This window comes from Pyrenophora tritici-repentis, chromosome 1 (genome assembly GCF_003171515.1).
Source record: "Pyrenophora tritici-repentis strain M4 chromosome 1, whole genome shotgun sequence".
Classification (NCBI taxonomy): Eukaryota; Fungi; Ascomycota; class Dothideomycetes; order Pleosporales; family Pleosporaceae; genus Pyrenophora; species Pyrenophora tritici-repentis.
In genome coordinates this window covers 9237878-9259781 of record NC_089390.1, presented here as the reverse complement: position 1 = coordinate 9259781, position 21904 = coordinate 9237878, and the positions used below count along the sequence as shown (strand labels likewise).

At 51.2% G+C, this 21904-nt stretch overlaps 5 protein-coding genes across 5 annotated transcripts; 3 read left to right on the top strand and 2 right to left on the bottom strand.

Annotated features, from left to right (window-relative positions):
* Positions 1 to 108: 108 nt before the first annotated feature.
* PtrM4_035870 (uncharacterized protein) lies at positions 109 to 1478 on the bottom strand (the record flags this gene model as incomplete). Its single annotated transcript, XM_001939397.2, has 3 exons — positions 109 to 235; positions 288 to 1154; positions 1216 to 1478. The coding sequence occupies 3 exons, from the start codon at positions 1476 to 1478 to the stop codon at positions 109 to 111; spliced, it is 1257 nt and encodes a 418-aa protein (XP_001939432.2).
* Positions 1479 to 3128: 1650 nt separating this feature from the next.
* Positions 3129 to 7901, top strand: PtrM4_035860 (3-oxoacyl-acyl-carrier-protein; the record flags this gene model as incomplete). Its single annotated transcript, XM_001939396.2, has 1 exon — positions 3129 to 7901. The coding sequence occupies one exon, from the start codon at positions 3129 to 3131 to the stop codon at positions 7899 to 7901; it is 4773 nt and encodes a 1590-aa protein (XP_001939431.1).
* A 970-nt stretch (positions 7902 to 8871) lies between these two features.
* PtrM4_035850 (fatty acid synthase subunit beta dehydratase) lies at positions 8872 to 15036 on the top strand (the record flags this gene model as incomplete). Its single annotated transcript, XM_001939395.2, has 1 exon — positions 8872 to 15036. One exon carries the CDS (start codon positions 8872 to 8874, stop codon positions 15034 to 15036), a length of 6165 nt encoding a protein of 2054 aa, XP_001939430.2.
* Positions 15037 to 18069: 3033 nt separating this feature from the next.
* On the top strand, positions 18070 to 19320 carry PtrM4_035840 (IlvE, Branched-chain amino acid aminotransferase-4-amino-4-deoxychorismate lyase; the record flags this gene model as incomplete). Its single annotated transcript, XM_001939394.2, has 2 exons — positions 18070 to 18970; positions 19049 to 19320. The coding sequence occupies 2 exons, from the start codon at positions 18070 to 18072 to the stop codon at positions 19318 to 19320; spliced, it is 1173 nt and encodes a 390-aa protein (XP_001939429.2).
* A 547-nt stretch (positions 19321 to 19867) lies between these two features.
* On the bottom strand, positions 19868 to 21336 carry PtrM4_035830 (RTA1 domain containing protein; the record flags this gene model as incomplete). The annotated part of the gene is made up of 2 exons (XM_001939393.2): positions 19868 to 20739; positions 20793 to 21336. 2 exons carry the CDS (start codon positions 21334 to 21336, stop codon positions 19868 to 19870), a joined length of 1416 nt encoding a protein of 471 aa, XP_001939428.2.
* Between the last annotated feature and the right edge of the window lie 568 nt (positions 21337 to 21904).

The window sequence follows — 21904 nt, the reverse complement described above, 5'->3', positions numbered from 1 at the left end:
TCACGGAATGCACAAATTTGACCTTATTGCGAATGTGGAATTTCTTAGTGGCGAAAAAGTCAAAAATTCAATTGCAGTCTATAGGCGCGGCTAATCTAACTTCCCAAATCACGACGTCCCTATGGTCGGCACAGTCATTGAACGATTTTGCAACACTGGTCGCAGTTCAGTCACATTTTCAAATACCGGTGTTCCCTCCGGCATGGCACGTGGCGTGAAACGAAGATGCGGTCCACTAAGTCTTGTTAGAAAGTGCTTGTAAATGCGATGCTGGGATTATGACTTACTCTTTCGAAGCCGTGATGTGGTCTCTCAACTTGAACTCATCCTCGATACCCCATCGTTTGTCGGTAGCTTGTTGTTTCTCAGGATCAAACTCAAAGTCCAAAGTGTAGACAGCATATGCGACTGCGAGGGTCAACTCGACAAGGGCCATGTGCTTGCCGACACAGCTTCGTGAGCCGACCGAAAAGGGGCAGAATGCTGCTCTTGCCGCTTCAATGCTTTTCTTGGGGGTCCCCTCGCTTTCCATCCAGCGTTCTGGGCGGAATTCGAAAGGAGATGGGTAGTATTCCGGATTGTGCTGAATAGCGTAGATTGGGACACCAAGATCCACTCCAGGTGGGAACCATTCTCCGTTGACAGTGGCGCCACCATGCAGAACCTCCCGGTACAGTGACGCTCCTGTAGGTGGCGACATGCGCAGGGCTTCTTCAATGCAGGCCCGCACGTACATGAGCTTGCTCAACTTCGGGCCGATTCGAATCTCCTCTGCGGAGTTGAACAGCGACCTGACTTCATCTTGAACGCGTCGATAGGCTTTAGGTGAGTTTGCCAGGTAGAAGAATGTGGCAGACATGGCAGTTGATGACGTATCTGAGCCAGCAACGCATAACGTCGTACTTTCCGCAAGCACTTCCTTGGAGCCCAGCTTCTGACCGGTAACGGGGTCATGAGCGTTCTTCAATATTGATACAATTGTAGTTGTGGCCTTGGAGCTACAGTCGGGCTTCATGACTTTGTCGACCAGTCCTCGAACAAAGTTCAAAAACTGGTCACGAGCCTGAATCGCCTTGGGAAACAGCCAGCGGTCAATGCGAGCAATTCTCGGAGTCACAGGGCTTTGCAGAAGTACGCTAACGCGAACATTGGATCTAAAACGAATCGGATGGTTAGCAGAATTTTCCTTGCAAAGAATAATGGGTTGTGACTAACTGTTCAATCGCATCAGGAATGGCACGGTTGGCTGTCGACCCCAGCAGGTTGTACTGCATGCCGAACACAACATCGGCCATGATGTCAAACGACAGGTAGTTGAACCAGCTTGCCACGTTTTTCGGTTCATCTGTGCCTGACAGTAGTGCGAAGCACTTCTGAATATGGGCCATCAGTGTAGGCTCGTGGAACCGTACAGCTGCATCCGACAGGCCTTGTGAAACGATCCGGCGGCGACGCGCGTGCTCCTCCTTGTTGATCATGGTCAAGGTATTGGCGGCTCCATGCCTTAGAACTCGGTAGTTGGGACTGGGAGCATGTCAGAACCTGCACTGCCTGCGCTAGGAAGAACAATGTTCTCACCTTTTCTGGAAGCTCTTCGCACCGCTTATGTAGATCTCCTTCAGGGCTTCGGCAGTGTTGAAGTTGAGCTGGTTTGGAGAGTACCGCACAATAGGCCCTTGTTGATTTTTAGTTTACCGTCGATCAACACCTTAAAGAAGAACATACCATATCGCTCATGTTGTCTCCATAGATCGATGTGGATATCCCCTTTCCATGCATGATATGCAGCGTAGAGATCCGTAATTTTGGCAAGAAAAGGACCAGGATACTTGGAGAGCGGATGCCAGTACAGGCGTCGGATGCAAAATACAATTGCCTGTTCCCTGTCAATATGGTCCCAGTGATGTGGTACTGGTAACAAGCAATTAGTTCAACATACTGAGATGAATCCAAATGACACGCAAAGAAGCGCTGCACGCAAGAGACTGTGCATCATTGCCATATTTGTCTGGTGAATGCAGGTACAATGAATTGGAAAACAAGAAGACGAAGTTTGATTGGGGGGACTTCGAGGCTCTCTGAAATGATTTCTAGGTGGTCTGTGCCAAGGCGGAGGGGAATACACCTGGTTACCGGTAAGGCCCGCACCTGCAAACTTAGCAATCTTCATCAGTTGCAGCTTTAGCTGCAAACTATATCCTCTTCCGCGTTAGACGCCTGCGGCTCAATAACTTACCCTCTCCGCCCCTTTGGGGCGAGGCTGCCTTAGGTAACCTGCGGATAGACGCCGGTGCAGGGGTGTTCTGCTGTCATCGGCAAATAAGCCCAAGTGAGTCAGATGCGCGACTGCATCGTGTGCGGCGTGCAGCCTGCATGCGCATGCACGTAACTGTGCACAGACTGCCTGTTCTCCAGATGAAACTGTTTTGGCAGCGGAGCAAGCCGACCGCTTACAGATGAGGCTCTTTCTCACGGCATCCTGCAGTGGCTAGCAATTGTGGCTTCACCCTTGCACACGGGTACAGAACACCATTTTCATCAGGCCCCACCTGCTGTATACAGCCAAGCGCTCACTGTTAAGGATTAAGCAACAACATCACGAGTTAGTTGTCAGCAAACATCAGCTAGCAATATGCTAGTGATTTATCCTCAAATGATGAGGCCGCATTCGCTAGCAACTGTACAACAAGGCCGCCTATCTCAGCTCGCACCATACACCAGTTAGCAGGTAGACCCGGCCCATCAGTGGGTCGTGCGTTATCATCGCCATTAACCGATTTGAATAACTATTATTGGGGTGAACTACCGTCGTGCCTAAGGCCTACACTCGTCGGAGCGAAGACTGTTTCGGATAATCGAAAAATACACCACATTTAGCAATGTGGAGCGTTGACTAGGATGCACTGTTCTGACATGTGGCAATGCAAGCGATGGAATTGTGTACCTGACCTGAGCCAAACCCGCGGGGCGGAATCATGGTTCCAAGAATCAAGCGGCTGAGCACACTTTGTGCATGTTCTCGAAGCGTACTTTGTCTTTCCCGATTCATTTTACCGGGTTATACACGCGCTTGACTTTTTGTCGTCGAACCCACTGCTCACAGAGCTTCAGTATACCAAATCTCCAACATGAAGAACACTCACAGAAACGACGACGAGATCGCCCGGACAGTGCTCATTGAGCTTCTGGCCTATCAATTCTGCTTCCCAGTACAATGGATCAAAACGCAGGACCTCATACTAGGCTCGCAAGACACAGAGCGTCTTATCGAAATAGGTCCTACGACCACCCTGGCGAATATGGCGAAACGGACAGTAGATCTCAAGTACGCCCACCGGGATATGGCCCAAAACACCCAGCGGCAGTTCTTGAACTTCCAGCAGAACATTGATGCCATATCATACAACGACCATGTTACGACACCAGACGTCATCGCCGAGCAACCTGCGAACATTGCGGGAGTGGAACCCAAAGACATGTCTACCACCACCATCACTGCAAGCGCTCCACAGGTGCTCCATGTTCCGATTGAGCCACTTCAAGATACGCCTGTCAATCCCATGGAAATCGTCTCTACAGTCGTAGCAGCTGCGTTAAAGAAGCCGATGGATGCACTGGAAATGAAGCAGACGATCAAAGCATTGGCTGGTGGCCGCTCTACCCTCCAAAATGAAATCATTGGAGATCTTGCCGCAGAATTCGACGCGATCCCCGATGGTGCTGAGGACTTACCACTAGAAGGTCTATGCGCAGCAGTGCAAAGCAATTTTGGAGGAAAGTTAGGAAAGAAGGCTTCGTCGATGGTGGAGAGACTAGTTAGCCAGAAACTGCCAAGCACTTTCCAAACCGCTACTGTCCGCAAGCACTTGAACGAGAGATGGGGCCTGGGACCAGGACGCCAAGACAGCGTTCTGCTCTGGGGCGTTACTTCTCAACCTGGATTCCGCCTCAAGGATGACGGCGAGGCCAAAGTCTTCTTGGACGGCCTCGTTCACCTGTACGCCAAGAAGCACGGCCTTAGTCTACCAGACAGTAATTCGCTTTCTGTCACAGTTTCAGTCGAAGAGACAAAGATCAACTCTGAAACCGTGGCACTCCTGGAGAACAAGCAAAAGTCGGCATGGCTCGAGCAGCTCCAGCTTTACTCGAATCTGCTCGGCCTGGACATGCACGCATCAGAAGCCACCATTGATGCACTTCAGAAACGGGTATCTGACTTGGAGACCGAGTTGGATGCTTGGGCTGATGAGCATGGCGAATTTTACGCGTCTGGAATCCACCCAATGTTCTCGCCTCTGAAAGCCCGAACCTACGACTCATGGTGGAACTGGGTGATGCAAGATCTCTTGACTTTTGTTGCTCTGGCAGCGACAACGGAGGCTGGCGAAGCCCAACTTGACCAGCTGAAAGCAAGGATCGTCGGTCGGGCGAATGATCGTATCATATCTACCCTCGGCTATCTGGTCTCTGCCACAAGCAAGGAGTCACTTGCTCGCCGATTGTCAGGCCTCTTAGCAGAATGCGAGGGTGCATTAGGCCTGCCTTCATCTGTCCGCCATCCTGGTCCCTCTCTTGCCCCATCTACGATAATTGAGGAAGATGGCAAGATCGTCGTATCTGAGAAGCCCAGGTTGGGCGATCCACACGCCGATGATCAACTGCTTAGACTGGGGCGAAAAGGCGTCGCTGGTTGGCAATTTGATGGGGAGCTTTCATCGGTGCTCCATGACTTGCTCCAGGGTACGAATGCGACTCGCTTGTCTTTCGCTGGAACAACAGTACTTGTCACTGGCGCTGGCGAAGGCTCAATCGGCTGTCAGATCGTTGCCCAGCTCCTCAATGCTGGTGCAGTAGTTATCGTGACTAGCAGCTCATATTCACCAAAGTCGACACGGTTTTATCAAAAGCTATACGCCGAAAACTGCGGTAAAGGCTCAATGCTAATTCTGGTTCCATTCAATCAAGCCAGTGTTCGCGATGTTGACGCCGTGGTGGACTACATCTACAGTAAAGACGGCCTCGCCATGGACCTGGACTTTGTGGTACCATTTGCTGCAATCTCAGAGAATGGTCGGACTATCAGCAACATCGACGGCAGGGCTGAGCTGGCTCACCGCGTCATGCTCACGAATACGCTACGTCTTCTTGGCAACGTGAAGCAGCAGAAGATGAATCGCGGTACAGTCGCTAGGCCGGCCCAAGTCATCCTTCCACTTTCACCCAACCACGGCTCTTTCGGGAGTGATGGTCTCTACGCGGAGTCCAAGCTAGGCCTGGAAGCTCTTTTTGAAAAATTCCACTCCGAAGATTGGGCAGACTACTTGCTCGTTTGTGGCGCAATCATTGGCTGGACACGCGGTACTTCACTGATGTCAGACAACGATATGGTTGCTGAGGGCATCGAACAGCTTGGTGTTCGGACATATACTCAGACGGAGATGGCGTTCAACATCGTATGTCTGCTGAGTGAAGAAGTCAAGTCACTGTGTATCGACAGCCCGGTGGTCGCCGACCTGAGTGGAGGTATGGGAGAGATTGTAGATCTTCAGCAAGCTACTGCAGAAATCCGAGCTTCGATCATTGGGCAGAGTGAAGAACGTCGTGCTCTAGCGCTTGAGGCTTCGTTTGAATCATCTGATGCCAACGCTGAAACGGATCATGGGTCACTGGCAAACGTTCAGTTCGCCTTCCCCGAGCTACCTGACTGGAACCGTGACGTTCTTCCTCTTACCGAACAGCTCAAGGGTATGGTGGATTTGGATCGTGTCATAGTTGTTGTTGGCTACTCCGAAGTAGGCCCATGTGGTAACTCTCGCACAAGATGGATGATGGAATTGGATGGTCCTCTTCTTTCAACAGAATGCTGCATTGAGCTGGCGTGGACGATGGGCCTCATCAAGAGCCACCATGGTGTGGTGGATGGCCAGTTATTCTCTGGCTGGGTGGAGAAGGAAACAGGCAAGCCCATTGCAGACCACGAGATTCCCACGAAGTTCGGAAAATTGATCCGCGAACATAGTGGCATCCGTCTCGCCGAAGCAAAGCGTGGCGCCCCAGGCTGGAAGGGACGCGAGGTTTTGCATGAGATCGTGGTTTCAAAAGACCATGACCCGATCGAAGTCAGCAAGGATGTTGCTACACAGCTCAAGCAAGCTCACGGAGAGAGCGTGCACGTGTCTGTCGACGATGCGACGGGTCAAGCAAAGGTCGTCTTACGAAAGGGCGCCAAGATCTCGGTGCCTAAGCTCATTGACGGGAGCCACACCGTCGCTGGCCAAATCCCAACAGGCTGGAATGCTGCGACGTACGGAGTGCCACAAGATGTGATTGAACAAGTCGACCCAGTCACTCTCTTTGCTCTTGTTGCTACCGCAGAGTCGTTCCAGTCTGCCGGCATCCTCGACCCGTTTGAACTCTACAACACCCTCCACGTAAGCGAAGTGGCAACATGCGTTGGTGCAGGCTTCGGTGGCATAACAAGCATACGTGAGATCTTCCAGGAACGCTTCCGCGATATGGACCCTGCGAATGACGCTCTAGCTGAGTGTTTCATCAATTCCAGCAGTGCCTGGATTAATATGCTCCTCCTATCAGCAGCTGGTCCTAATCGAACACCTGTTGGCGCATGTGCTACGGCAGTGGAGTCACTCGATACAGCTTGCGATCTTATCCAGACTGGAAAGGCGAAGTTCTGCGTTGTTGGCGGATGCGACGACCTTCTCAAAGAGACATCCACAGAGTTCGCCAACATGAAAGCCACGATCGATCCTGATCAAGACGCTCTAAACGGCCGCGATCCTACGGAGATGAGTCGCCCAACTACTTCGACTCGTAAGGGGTTCGTGGAGTCTGAGGGTGCGGGCATTCAGCTCGTTACAACTGCCTCTGTCGCGCTGGACATGGGTCTTCCGATTCACTGTGTCGTCGCGTTATCATCCACTGCAATGGACAAAGCAGGTCGCTCTCTGCCTGCCCCTGGACGTGGAATCCTGGGCACCGCCAGACAGAGCACTGCAGAATTTGACTCACCCTTGATGAATATCAAGTACCGCAGAAGAGCTCTACAGGCACGATTGCAACAAGTCGAAGACATGCGCGACCTCCAATTGTCTTACTTGGATGAAGAGGTTGAGCATCTCATGACCGACTCTACTGTCGACTTCTCCGTCGACAAGTATCGTCTACAACGCGTCACGGACATTGAAAACGATGCTCTCCGAGACCAGAAAGAGGCTCTAGACTTGTACGGAAATCGATTCTGGACGCATGACCAACGTATCTCTCCTATACGCGGTGGCCTTGCTGTGTGGGGCCTTTCCGTCGATGATGTTGACATGGTATCTTTCCACGGCACATCAACAAAAGCGAACGAGAAGAACGAAGCAGCTGTAGTCAGTGAGCAGTTTAAGCACCTCGGTCGAACGAAAGGAAACGTTGTTCCTGTCGTTTGCCAAAAAGCCCTCACTGGTCACCCCAAGGCGGCTGCAGGAGCTTGGATGCTCAATGGGTGCATTCAAGCCATGCACGACAAGAAGATTCCCGGAAATCGGAATGCCGATAACATTGACTCGGAGCTTCAGAAGTACGAGTATCTCGTATTTCCAAACAAGACTGTGGAGAGAAGTGAGGATGTCAAGGCCTTCTTACTCAACTCATTCGGCTTTGGTCAAAAGGGAGCAATGGCAATTGGTGTGAATCCAAAATACCTATTTGCTACACTGAAGCGGAAAGACTACGAGGTATACACGAAGAAGCGACAGTCACGAGAAAAGAAGGCAGTTCGACGGTTTCATGAGGCTATGAACTGCAATAGTGTGTTTCGGCCAAAGAAGAATGCCCCTTATTCTCAGGAGAACGAGACTGCTGTTCTGTTGGATCCGGCATTTAGGCTTGGAGCGTGAAGGAGGCGTTCTGGGACGAGAGACTTTCACATGTTTTACCAAATTGATTTTTCCATTTTCTTACAATTACATTCATTTACCCACGTCCCATGAGCGCAGGGCCAAAATCAGAACTTGCATGTGAGACCAACATACACGTGACTTATCTGATGACCACACTGCAGAAATGCTGATCTCATCAAAAACGCCTCTTTTCCACGGCATCAGGCATGACTGATCAAAAAAGATAGTAGCACTCAGCAGCAGGCAACAGAATCTGCTGACAATATCTTGATCTGGGATTAACTTAGCACTTCGAGTCATACCACGATGTAACACCGGGACGCCACAATTCAACTCATATAGACGTAAGCCGTGATGCGGTAGTTGGATGCCTTCCAACCTGAAGGGCCGAGGCCGCTATTATTGCACCTGAAGGATTCTTCACGAGGTCACGCCTTTCACAAGTTGATGTCACATCATAACGCCACAAGAAGACTCAATCCGGTCTGAAAAGTACTACTGCAGTTGCCCTTACTCAGAGACAGAGAATAGGATGAAACGGGCCCGTTTCCGACGCTTTATGCAGGTCAGATGCGTGGCGTGGTAGGCCCAAGGCACGCAATTCCACATGTTTGTCTGATGCGAGCTTTGGTGAGCTTCGTCTAACATCCCAAATTAGGGGTCCAAGCGCCGACCCCGGCCCCCTGGCTGCCTCGTTAAGTAGCCCCTCAGTAGTGCCCGCATAGCTTCAAAAAACGCCAACAACGCTATCTAAACACGGCGCCCTACGGAGTGGAACCCAAATACGGCAATTGTGGTCCTGATTCAACTTGCCGTCTGGCCCAATTTCCAGGCTTCGGGTAATTCAAGATACGGTCCAGGTCATCAGGTATCATGGCATTTTGACTACTTTGTAGTCCGCGTCGCTGTGATGAAATCCTCTTTTCCTATCTTTTCTCCAATGTTTTCGAACACCAGAACCAGCACAATGGACTCCGACATGTCATTTCACTTCAGTTCTTCATCCCCATATTCACTCTGTCTGGCATCTACACCAGGCTCAGTCCGTTCGACACGGCTAGAGTACCTAAGCTTGGCGTACGAATGGCACATTCCCGAGGTCCTACAAGGCCATGTCTTCCAGCTATGGGAGAAATTCACAGCAGATCTTCGGATCAAAGTAGATGGCATTGCCGACCCGCCTGCCTCTGTACTGGAGCTGTTATCCCAATTTCTACTACACGTCATGCGATACGAGCAGGATGAACCTCAAGGCTTGTTTCAATCCAACTGCCTTGAGCTTCTTCTAGCCCAGATAGAATCAGACTTCCTTGGAGACTCCAGCATCCAAAGCATCGTGTCTGATCTTCCCGGAACACCTTTGCAAAGGCAAAATGTCATACAAGCGTATGTGGCCGCCAACCAACATATAAGACAATCGAGCCTGAGGACGGCACCAAGAACTGCCCTCTTCGACCAAAGCGCAAGCCAAACAACTCAGACTTACGCCATCTTTGGCGGTCAAGGGAATACCTCAGACTATCTACAAGAGCTGCGCTCTCTTTTCGACACATATACACATGTCGTCGAACCAATACTGGCGACTGCTGAGGACACTCTCCGGGCCTTTCTCCGGAACGCATCTTCATCCTGCCTCAAGCACTTCAAGCATGGTCTAGAGATCACGCAATGGCTGCAGAGACCTGAAGGTGCCCCCTCGAAGAATTACCTACTATCAGCACCTGTCAGCTTTCCTCTCATAGGACTGTTACAGTTCGCCACATACGCCGTCATCTGCTGGTCTCTCAAAAAGACACCAGGAGAAGTGACCCACATCTTCAAAGGAATGGCAGGCCATAGTCAAGGCGTCGTCGTTGCTGCCACTCTCTCAACAACCACAACATGGGAGTCACTTCACTACGCTCTTGTTCAAGCATTGACTGTGTTGTTCGAGATCGGTGTTGCCGCTCAGGAAGCGACACCGGATATGGATATCCCGGCTTCTGTCATAGCGGAAACTACCAACGCTGGCGAAGGATCTCCGACTCCAATGCTTAACGTTGCAGGGTGCGATTTGAAGCGCCTGCAGTCCTACATGAATAAGGTGAATGGCTTTCTTAATGAGAGCCAGCGAGTCTCCATCGCACTCATCAACGGACGCACAAACTTTGTCGTAGCCGGGCCTACACTCTCAGTATGTGCTCTTGCAAGAACGCTACGCCGACTGAAGGCGTCTCCGGAAGAGTTCCAAGACAAGAAGCCGTTCTCATCAAGGAAACCGGAGTTCTCGCTCCAGTTCTTGCCTATATCAGCACCATTCCATACACCACATCTCGACAAGGCAGTTCCCGGCGTATTGGCTGCGCTAGAGAGTGTAAGACTGTGCCCAAGCAGTTTCAGGGTGCCTGTCTATCACACTCATACCGGAAAGGATCTCCGGCAGCCGGGAGCTGAGAGCATCATCCCTGATCTTGTTAAGATGATCTTATGTGAGGTTGACGATTGGCCCTTATCTACTGGGTTCAAAGCTGCCACGCATGCAGTCGACTTTGGCCCAGGTGGCCCATCTGGTGTCTGTTCTCTCTTATTACGTAACAAAGAGGGGACTGGACTGAGAGTGATTCTTGCTGGCCTTGCTGAAAGCGCTTCACCTGAGCTCGGAGATATGGCTGAGCTGCTGAGTGCCAAGCCTACCTTCGGTGCAGACTGGGTCGAGAGATACTCGCCACGGTTAGTCCAGACCGAGGGAGGTATCGAGATCCGGAACAAGATGACCCGCCTTCTCGGCCTTCCACCCCTCATGGTAGCAGCCATGACTCCGACAACAGCTTCGTGGGAGTTCGTTAGTGCTATCGTCTCCGCAGGCTATCATGTGGAGTTCGCAGCAGGTGGTCTTCACACTGCAGAAAGCTTCACTGATGCTATCAAAAGCCTCGCTAGCTCGATCCCATCCGGCAGAGGCATCTGCATCAACATCATCTATGCTAGTCCCCGCCAGGTGCGATGGCAACTTCCACTCATCCGAAAGCTTCGATCTGAAGGTTTCCCGATTGACGGTATCACTTTCGGCGCCGGTGTCCCTTCCACTGAAGCTCTGAGAGAGTACCTGGATATCGGCCTGAAGTACCTGTCCTTCAAACCCGGGTCGACTTCTTCGATTAGCCAGGTCATCGCCATTGCACGTATGAACCCAGATGTTCCGATTGTATTGCAATGGACCTCTGGTCGGGGTGGTGGCCACCATTCCTATGAAGACTTCCATGATCCAATCATCAAGATGTACGCCAAGATTAGGCGATGCGACAACATCGTACTACTTGCCGGAAGTGGCTTTGGTGGTGCCGATGATACCTACCCTTATCTTTCTGGAAACTGGGCTTTGCGATTCGGTCTTCAACCTATGCCGTTCGATGGTGTGCTATTCGGCAGCCGGATGATGGTCGCCAAGGAGGCCAAGACTAGTCAAGGAGCCAAAGAAGCGATCGTGGCGACTCCTGGAATCGACGATGAAGCGTCGTGGGAGCAGAGCTACAAAACCCCAGTCGGTGGCATTGTCACAGTCAAGAGCGAGATGGGTGAGCCCATTCACAAGTTGGCGACTCGAGGTGTTCTTCTCTGGCGAGAGCTTGATGGAAAGATCTTCAGCATATCCGACAGGACTCAGAGACTGGCAAAACTGCTGCAGATGAAATCGTATATCATCAAGCGGCTCAATGACGACTTCCAAAGGGTCTGGTTTGGAGTTGACAGCCAAGGCAACGCTGTCGACCTGGAAGACATGACCTACGCCGACATTCTTCATCGTCTCATTCAGCTCTGCTATGTCGCGAAAGAGTCTCGCTGGATTGACAAGGGCTACAAGCAGCTTACAGCGGACTTTGTTCGTCGCATGTGCAGCCGGTTGCAGCGGTCTGTGCCGCCAAAGCTCGATATGGAGGAACCTCTACAGGTTCTGAAAGAGGTAGTTACATTCTGCAAGTCGGCAGATAAGGTCGTCGCATACAGCGATGCTCGATACTTCTTGCTCCTCTGTAAACGCCAGGGCCAGAAGCCACCTCCCTTCGTCCCTGCCCTCGACGAAGACTTCGAAACATGGTTCAAGAAGGATTCGCTCTGGCAGTCAGAGGACCTTGCCGCAGTGGTTGATGAAGACGCTCAGCGCACTTGCATTCTGCAGGGCCCAGTGGCGGCAGGATATTCTACCAAGATCAACGAACCAGTAGCGGAGATACTGGGCAATATCAGTCAACAGCACGTCTCCAGAATCCTGAGAGAGGTATACGACAGTGACGAAACACTCCTACCAGTGGATGAACAACCGGTCCGCTGCGACGAAACATCATCCCTTAAAAACCTCCCAGAGTGCTGTCGCATTAGCCAACAAGGATCTGAGACAGCTATCTACATCAACGAGAGAGCGTCACAAGATCGACTACCACACATTGATGATTGGGCCAGAGCTCTTGCTGGAGCTGACCATACATGGCTATCCAGCCTACTCATGTCTGAGGACATCGTCCGCGACAAGATGATCATTCCCAATCCCATCCGGAAAGCACTTGCTCCGCTCCCTGGCATACGGGTAGAGCTATTCGATGCAACTTCGGCGTCGGAAGCCTCTCTTATCGTCTACGAGAAGGCCTCCAGTAGTGAGCCGTCTTTGGAGATCCGCAAGGAAGGCGATCTGATATTCGTCACAATGTTTGTGCACGAGTCTGTGGGAAAATCCATGCTCACCTTTTGCTTCCGCTTCACGTATCGGTCCGACACCCCACTTCATCCTATCCACGAGATCAGTGAGGGCCGTAACGAGATGTTGCAGGAATTCTACGATGGACTGTGGTTCGGCTCTGAGCGGCATCAGGTGGAGTCAGGTACCCTGAATCTCGACCTTTCGAAGCTTGTTGTAGAGAGCCAGCCAACTAAGATCTCTCCGTCCTTGGTGCAAGCTTTCATGGACAGCATTGAGCAGCCAGATCAATCTCGCACGCCGAGAACAAGTGTACCTTTGGATCATTGCATCGTCGTGGCATGGGAGGCCATGATGAAGGCCACCTTCGCCGGTGCCAGTGGATGTGACTTCTTGAGTCTTGTACATCTGTCGAACAAGTTCAAGGTTCTGGACGAGAGACCTCTCGATGTCTCCAACAAAGTTACTAGTACAGCTGAGATCAAAGCTATTCGGAATCTCCCAGCTGGACGAGCAGTCGAAGTCGTGGCTACCATCACTCGGGACGGTCTTCCAGCAGTGGAAGTCACCTCGGAGTTCCTCTTCAGGGGAACGTACACCGACTTCAGGGAATGCTTCGAGAGAAGAATGGAACCCAAGATTGTGGTGACCATCAATCGCATGGCTGATATTGCTGTTCTCAAGAGCAAAGCGTGGGTGTCACTCGAACAGGGCCTCGACTACAAGTCTCTGCTTGGTCAAAGACTTGTTTTCGACTTGCACACTCTAGGCCATCTCGCATCTGCTACAACCTACCGCAGCTTACAAGTTTGTGGACATATTTTCATCGAGGATCCTGAAACAAAAGTACTGCGTGCGGCAGGAGAAGTGAGATACTACTCTGCAGGACCAACAATCAGCAACCCGGTATTGGACTACTTGAATCGCTGTGGAACACAAATCAACGGCCTCAATACGCTTCCAATACCGCAGCCTCTTGGAGGGAAAAGCTCTCTCAGTGTATCAACACCTCTCGATAACCATGCCTACGCACGGGCCTCTGGTGACTTCAACCCAATCCACGTCTCCCAAACAGTTGCGAGATACGCCAATCTACCCGGACCCATCACTCACGGCATGTACACCAGCGCTGCTGTGCGTCAGGTTGTCGAGAAAGCCGCTGGTTGCAGCAACAAAGTACACATGCGGTCTTACAAGGCTTCGTTCGTAAACATGGTTCTTCCTAACAGCGTCTTGGATATTCAAATCCACCACACTGCCATGAAGGACGGCTTGCGTATTCTGAACTTCCAAGCTGTGCACTCAGAAAGCAAACAAGTAGTCCTAGAAGGTGAAGCCGAAGTCGACCAACTGCTTACAGCATACGTCTTCACTGGCCAGGGAAGTCAAAAGCAAGACATGGGCATGGACCTATACACCACATCTGAGGTTGCACGCCAAGTCTGGGATGAAGCCGACAGGTTCTACTCAGAGACATACGGCTTCCTGATTAGCGATATCGTCAAGCAGAACCCCAAGCAACTGACTGTCTTCTTCGGCGGAAGACGCGGCAGAAAGCTTCGGGAGAATTACATGAAGATGACGGTTGAGTCCATCGACGGGCGACCAGAACGCTTCTTCAAGTCCATCACGCCCACGACAACAAGCTATACCTTCCAACACAACGCTGGTTTACTCTTCAGCACCGAGTTCGCCCAGCCCGCTCTCACTGTCATGGAGCGCGCTCAATTCCTGCATCTGAAGAGCCAAGGGCTGGTCACTTCAAGTGCACTGTTCGCTGGTCATTCACTGGGCGAATACACGTCTCTGAGTACAATCGGCGAGATCATGCCTTTCCAGAGTCTTCTCTCGGTGGTATTCTACCGCGGTTTGACGATGCGAAGTGCCGTCAAGAGAGACGCTCAAGGCCGTTCAAAATTCGCCATGGTTGCGGTGAACCCCAGCCGCGCCAACACCACACCAGCCGTACTTCTGAAACTTGTAACGAGCATCGCATCAACTCTACCCGACGACTTGCTGGAAGTTGTGAACCACAACGTCGAAACTCAGCAGTACGTTGCTGCTGGCACATTGAAAGCATTGGCCTGTCTGGGCGACGTAATGGACTACGTTGCTAAGAACAGGAAGCTTTCTCCTGAGGATCTGGCTGCGTTTGTTACGTCTAGAGCTGCTGCTATCACAGATCAAATGCCTGAGCTCAAACGGGGAGTGGCTACTATCCCGTTGGAGGGCATTGATGTGCCTTTCCATAGTAGTTTCTTGTTGCCCAAGATGCCTGCTTTCCGACGCGTGCTTCAACAGTATATCGAGCCTAAGGCTATTGATTCAAGGAGATTAGTTGGGAAGTATATCAGTAACGTCACTGGGAAACCGTTTGATATTTCGTACAAGGGGGTTAGTTCATTGCAGAGGTTGACTGGAAGCACTGTTTTGCAAAAATTGATAGTGGAGATGGTGGCATGATGGTCAGAGAGTGGTGGAGAGGATGTTTGATTTTCATATGTGGGAGTTTTTGATAACCTGGTCACGGCGTTCTGTGCATATTGAGTCTTTGGCTGGCCGCTTATAGAGTTCTTGAATATTTATCTGACATTCTATGATGTTCTACCTATTCATGCCATGGTACCGTCAACCACATCGAGACAGTGACCCCCAGACAACCGTTCCCAATTGCCACCAATTGATGATACGGAACAATTCTGAAATAGTCATCTAATAGGACTTCTACCTATCCATGCTACTCATTTTTGACAGATTTCATAAATCTTATCAAACTATACACAATGACCCCAATATCACGCCTTCCAAAGGAAAAGGGCGATAATAGTGAATGACTTCGTCATTCTTACCTAGCAAAACATTCACCAGACCAGACTTCAGGCAGACAGTACCTGACTGCGCCCGTCACCTAGTAAGTTTCAGGGGCCTTATTTTGCCTAATCTTGCCTGAATTTGTACATGGACGTCTGATGTAAGATATTCAAGTGTTTGTATGTATTCTAGTAACGTTTCAGGTGGTATCAACCCCGGTAGAGCAGGCCTAGTAAGACACTCAGCATGACTGTGCATGCTCGTGTGATCATGTGACACTATGCCTGACTTTGGCCGTGTCTGCCTGAGGCCGTAAAAGACCAAGACAAGTCCACCCCTGTCACTTCCCGTGTCTCATCCCAGGAAGACCACGCCATGACGGAAGCTGAAAACGCTATATCGATCTGGATAGTTCGCGTCCAGGTATAGCATCCCCCAGGACCTCAACCTGGGCCATGCGCATTTGGATCTGGCATGAACTCCAACAGTGCGCCTGAATTCACAAGCCATGCGAACATGCAGTATACGGTACCACACCCATAAGCTCAGTCTCGCTCAGAGGAACGTAATCCTCCACATGGGGCAATATCCAGCACGCGGACCGAGTATGTGACCGGGTGTGACCCTGCAAGCCACAAAACGCAAAGGGACCCTGATCTGACGCCATCTTTTTACTTTTGCATATGCAGTACCATGCATGCAGTTTTCACAAGCTTTGTGGAGTTGCGGTCATCAACCCGAAACGGGAAGCCTAACCGTTGCAGTTGTTAGCCGCCGGCCGGCCTCCTGGTCCGTCCCGTTGCAGCCGCCGTTCGGTGTCCGAAACCTTGAGGAGATCCCTGTCCTGCATAAGCTTCATAACGTAATGGAAAGCTTAGCTTTTGCGCACGTCGGCTACCTGCGCCACCACCGCCGCTTCCTTTGCATCCGCTGTCACGATTCCATCTCGTTTGACTTGTTGAGTTTCTCCGTTTTTGACAATTTTTCCGCTTCGGTTATCTGCTTGTCGCGCAACTGCATGCCAGCGGCTTGGGCGCGCAGATCACACCTTCCTCAAATAAGCCCCTAGAGCGCTGACAACGTTCGAGTGCTAGCTTTGCATACAGAGCACTACCGTACTTTTTTCTGGAATTAGCCTGTCAGATTAGCCGGAGATGAAGTGAAAGTACGATGTTTTCGCTTTGGGAAGGATCATGTGACTTAGCTGCCTCCACATCTCGCAACAAGCAACCTGTCTCGGCCATCGTTTGGAACACCAACCCGTGGAAGCTGTATACCCACCTCACCAACCAAAACAGAAGTATTATTCACTCGAGCACCTGCTTCTGCGACATGCAATCCGTTCTAGCCATCCACTTGGAACCCAACTCTGCGGACGCCCTACCCTGCACCTATCTTACTAAGATCGTAGTACCTGTCAATCACTCAACCACGTGCAGATGGTCTAGGCAATCTATCCCAGTCATCTTTTTCGGATCCCAACTGCATGATCGCCCTGCCCTGCATCCACCTCACTTAGGTAGTAGTACCTGTCAATCACTCAACAACCAGCAGATGGTACAAGCGCTCTGCCCCAGTCATCTTTAGGAACACAACCCCGTGGATGCCCTATGCGGCCTACACGCTAAGATCGTAGGATTCAATCTATGTACCACCCGCACATACCTCAAGCAGATCCTTCACGGTTATCGTTTGGAACACGACACCGTGGACCCCGTATATCCACCTTTCCCGCTAAAATAACACCTAGTACTCACTCTATCACATGCGACTGCGACGCCTCCAGTCATCCTTTGTTGCACAAATCCGTTGACTGACACCAGCATGCCCGCCCTAGTCATCTTTACGAACACAAACTCCGTGGACGCCCTAAATATCCACCGTCTACCTACTGAAATAGTCCTTAGTATACCAATTTGACATCTGAAGACGCACGGTAGACGCACAGCAGACATGCTCTAACAAAAGCCACAGAAGATGCAATTTGTAACAAAAACCCCTCCGACCCAGTTTTTGCTCTCACTCTCGCAGCATGGCACTGTTTTGGGAGATACAGAGACGGGAATAGATGAATCACGAACTGTCAGAAGGATGCCGGCACTCTTTCTGCAGGGACGGTCTGACTGGACTGGGGTCGCAAAACGTGGCTGACTGACTTGTGTGACCTTGGTGTGTGAGGTGGGCGTCAGGGCAAAGATTTTTTTTCTTCATGCAGGGTTCACACCGCTGAAGTGGTGGTGGTGGTGGGGCGGGAGATTGAAAATCTTCCATGGTTTGAGATGGAGTAAGACGACCTGAGGCCGAGGTGATGTCCACGGGCCTAAAAATGCATGGCGTGAATATGGAATCGGAGCGAGATTCTTTTAGGACTTCACGGAGCAAGACGGCCTGAGACCGAGGGGATGACGGGAGACGTTGATACTGTGTGGCCTGAATATGGGAGCGGGGGGCGAGATGGACGCTGAGTGTACTTCTGTGTAGCTTGTACGATTAGCGTGTATAGAGCAGTATCAGCACTTGTGAAGGAAGAACGAGAATATCTTCGCGGTTGAGACTTTAAGATTTTCCAGCAGCGAAATCACCAACCAATTTTTTGCTCCTTTCAATCAATTCACTTGTCCAATTCGAAACCTCAGTAGCAAGCAATCAAACTACACACACACATACTCCAAACCCACAATCACAATGGCACCTCCCCCAGCCCCCCTCACAACAATCAACTGGGACACCCTCACCCTCAACGTCCACACCGAGGCCACCCCCTCCCAGCCCATCCCCTCTCACGTGGAAACAACCTTCAACCTTACGACCTCCCAATGGACTCCGCCAACCCTCCACGCATCGCCATACCTGCAAATCCACGGCCTATCCCCCGCCCTAAACTACGGCATGCAAGCTTTTGAAGGGCTAAAAGCAACACGCCACTCAAACAACACAATCACGCTTTTCCGCCCAACTTTCCACCACCGCCGTCTCACCCACTCAGCCGCTACAATCGCCTTGCCATCCCCTCCTCTCGACACTTTCCTCGAGGCCTTGAATTTGCTCATCCGTTCGAATGCGCAGTTATTGGGTCCAGCATCTTCCTCTGCGATTCTGTATATCAGACCTTTGCTCATTCCCACCTCGCCTCACTTGTCCCTCACTCCCGTGCCTGAAACAGTCACGTTGGCTATCTATGCCCACGCAGCGACTACCTACCTCGGCGTGCGTCCAATCCCTGCGTGCATCTCAACGACGTACGACCGCGCTGCGCCGCTGGGAACGGGCCACGCCAAGGTAGGCGGGAACTACGCCTCTGGTATCTTACCAGCGCAGGCGGCGATGAAGCGCGGGTTTCCGATGCAACTCTTCCTTGATGCGCGGACGCGCACGGAGATTGAGGAGTTTGGGTCGTCGGGTTTTGTGGGCGTGATGCCAGATGGCACGGTTGTGGTGCCGCAGAGTAGACAAGTCATTGATAGTGTTACGAGTGATACGCTGCAGAAGCTTGCGGAGGAGGTGTTGGGGTGGAAGGTGGAGAAGAGGCGAGTTGGTGTGGAGGAGTTGAAGAGTTTCAAGGAGGTGCTTGCTGTGGGTACTGCTGGTATGTTTTCCCCCTCCCCTCCCCTTCTTCCCAATATTGTAATTTCTTGGAGGTCCGATGCTAAGTCGTGGGTTTTAGTTTCTATTCTGCCCATCTCCAGCATTACGAATGAGGAGACGGGGGAGAAGTTTGTGTATTGTGAGAATGACGAGGCGGGGCCTGCAGCGAAGAAGTTGAATGAGGCCATTGGGGAGGCGATTAGGGGAGTTGGAGAGGATAGGTTTGGGTGGAGGTATGAGGTTATGTTCCCCGATGAGGTTGAAGTGAAGGTCGATGCGGATGCCGTGACTGCCAAGGATGGTATCGAAGTCAAAGTTGAGGAGTTGCAGGAGGTGGATGCTGTTTTGTAGAGTAGTAGACGTGTCGGGTTGTCCACCTGCTGGTAGTTGCGTTATCATAGAGTATTCTTACATTTTTATAGAAATGGTCTCTTCACGATGCACATTATAAATGGTCAAGGGTTTATTCCGAGGTTAAGTAGAAGAATAGTTGTCACATGGCCCAAGTTTGAAACCAAGATTTGGCTGGGAGAGCCAGTATCACAGGATGAAGGTGGCCTTGAGACGACGAAGCTGGGGCATCCAGCACTTAGCATTATCACAATACGATATGATCTATCGAATCACCATTCTCTTATAAGTTTGGTCACAACGAGTGTAAGAGCGAGAGTTGTATGCTCTGGCATTTCCAGGGCAATCTATTGTGGGAATCATGATTGCTTTTTAATTGCTGATGCACATCATATTCAACGGTATCTGATTATCTAACGTGCCTGACGCAGTTGACCCTGGAGCTCATCCTGCACATGTCTTCACGCTATCTATTCATGAGGCACAGTCTGCTTTCGCGTTGACTTGCTGTAGAAGTGGGGAACTGAAGGGGTTTGATCGTTTCTCTTCAGCCTCGGTGAGGACGGTATGCAGTGTATGATGGTGCCTCGGGACTAGCTTCGCGATAGTTGTTGGCAGCTGGTGGAGGACGAAGGGCGTTTGGAGAATTGTCGCGAGATGGTGTGTCCATGAACGGGTTGACCTGTGCGACAGAAACACGACCTCGGTGCTTTTTCTTAACAGGTTGCATTTCTCGGTTCTCCTCCAGCTCCGAGTCATTTACCAAGGGGTGGTGGTGAGGACCAGCATGGCCAACCTTGCCATTGCAATCGTCGCAGCGGCGTTTGCCACAGCAGCAGCAGAGATGGCGAGACAGCCATGAGCGCGGCATCTTGGCGTCTGGGCCATGAATGAAACGACCAGGATGGACAATGTTCCACACAAGAATAGCCAACCACATTGGTGCAGACTCGAGGACGTACAACACAGGCTCGTTACTGGGAAGAGGATTGTTCGTGCCTAGACCACCGGAGAACTCGGCTAGGCGGTAGATGATGCGAATGGTGATGGCCAACAAGCATCCGTAGAGTGCCCAAGTCAACCATCTCCAGCCACCAATCTTGTCTGCAGCCAAACGTCCGACTCGTTCTGCCTGGATCTGATCACGGTGAAACTTGATGACCAAGCCCGTAAACAGAACAATAAAACCTTCCTGCATGCCAATACCACCCATGTATAAGTTCAAGCCTTTCCGTTGTGCCTCGGGAGTTGCGCCGGGACCAGCCATACCACCACCGACAAGCTGAATGACAAACGAGACAATGTCGAGAGTCACAAAGACGAGAGCGAGGACGGAAGGCGATAGGTACCAGACTTTTCGAGTGGGCGAGTAGAAGTGGACAATGCGGGCGAAGACCATGTATGCAAAGGCGTTGACCCCTGGGAAGAAGATGTTAGAAGGGGAAGAGATGATGTATCAGTTTGACACTTACAGATGGGAGCTACCAATACCAAGATCTGAGCAACAGTTGCAATGCCGGCAGATTGTTGATTCTTGGAACCAAGAGCACGGAAAGCATATGCACCAGTCTCCCAAAGAGAGGCCATGATGATGACCCAGCAGAAGCCATTGCGATACACAACTGCTTGACAAAGGTGTGCAATTGTGAGCATGCCGAACAGAATGGAAAAAGCTACTGCAGCCGCAAAGTTTGGAAAGTAGACCCATAGCGCATTGCACGCCTCCGCAGGAACGTATCCATCATGACCGGGAGTTGCGTATGCGCTGAAACCAGGGGTGCACGTCTCAACTGGAAGGTCGAGGGAGAGAGATGGTATGTTTGGCTCTCCAGGGAGATCGAGTGAGAGAGGCGGGATACTCGGAGCGTAGTCATCGCGGCGTGAAGGCGGAGTACCCAAAGGGGGTGGGGTGATGGCAGCTCGAGCGACAAGTGTGAGAGAGGAAGTGGGGGTGGGAGAAGCAGCGGAGAGGAGAGGCAGCAGCAAGGCGCTGAGAAGTGGAAGTGACAATCTCATCGCATGCGCGGTACAACAAGCAAACGTAAATATAGATGTGTGGTGTATGTGTTGTGTAGTGGGATGGTGTGGGATTGTAGTTTTCTACATGAAGAGAAAGAGGCAGTTGTTATTGATACAGGTGTGGGCAGTGCTGTTTTGGTTGTCGCGGTCAATGAGGCTGAGTGCAACTGTGCCGTACGCTGGGAAGGCGCGTTCGTCTATTCTGTGCGACAAACACGCGCCAGTCGCCGTCTTTGGTCCCAATTGGGTTACGTATAGTGATGGGGCAGAAGTGGCTTGCATGACGTCTAAGCCCTTACAACCTTAAAAGTACGCATATACGCTGTCAGCCACCAGTTTTGTATGCTTATTGCTGTCGAGTTACATGAAACGTATCTAAAATCGCACGCGAGAGATGGCAGCGAGTGAGCATGTCAATGCCGTGCAGGTGTGGCTTACATACGCTTTTCCTAAAACATACCGGATGAAATTTTGATTGGTCTCGCGTAATGATCGGTTCGGTGGCTAAGCACGTCAAGTCTATAGCCCCTTGAAGATGCCGCACCGGGGTTGTGTGTTAGAGCAA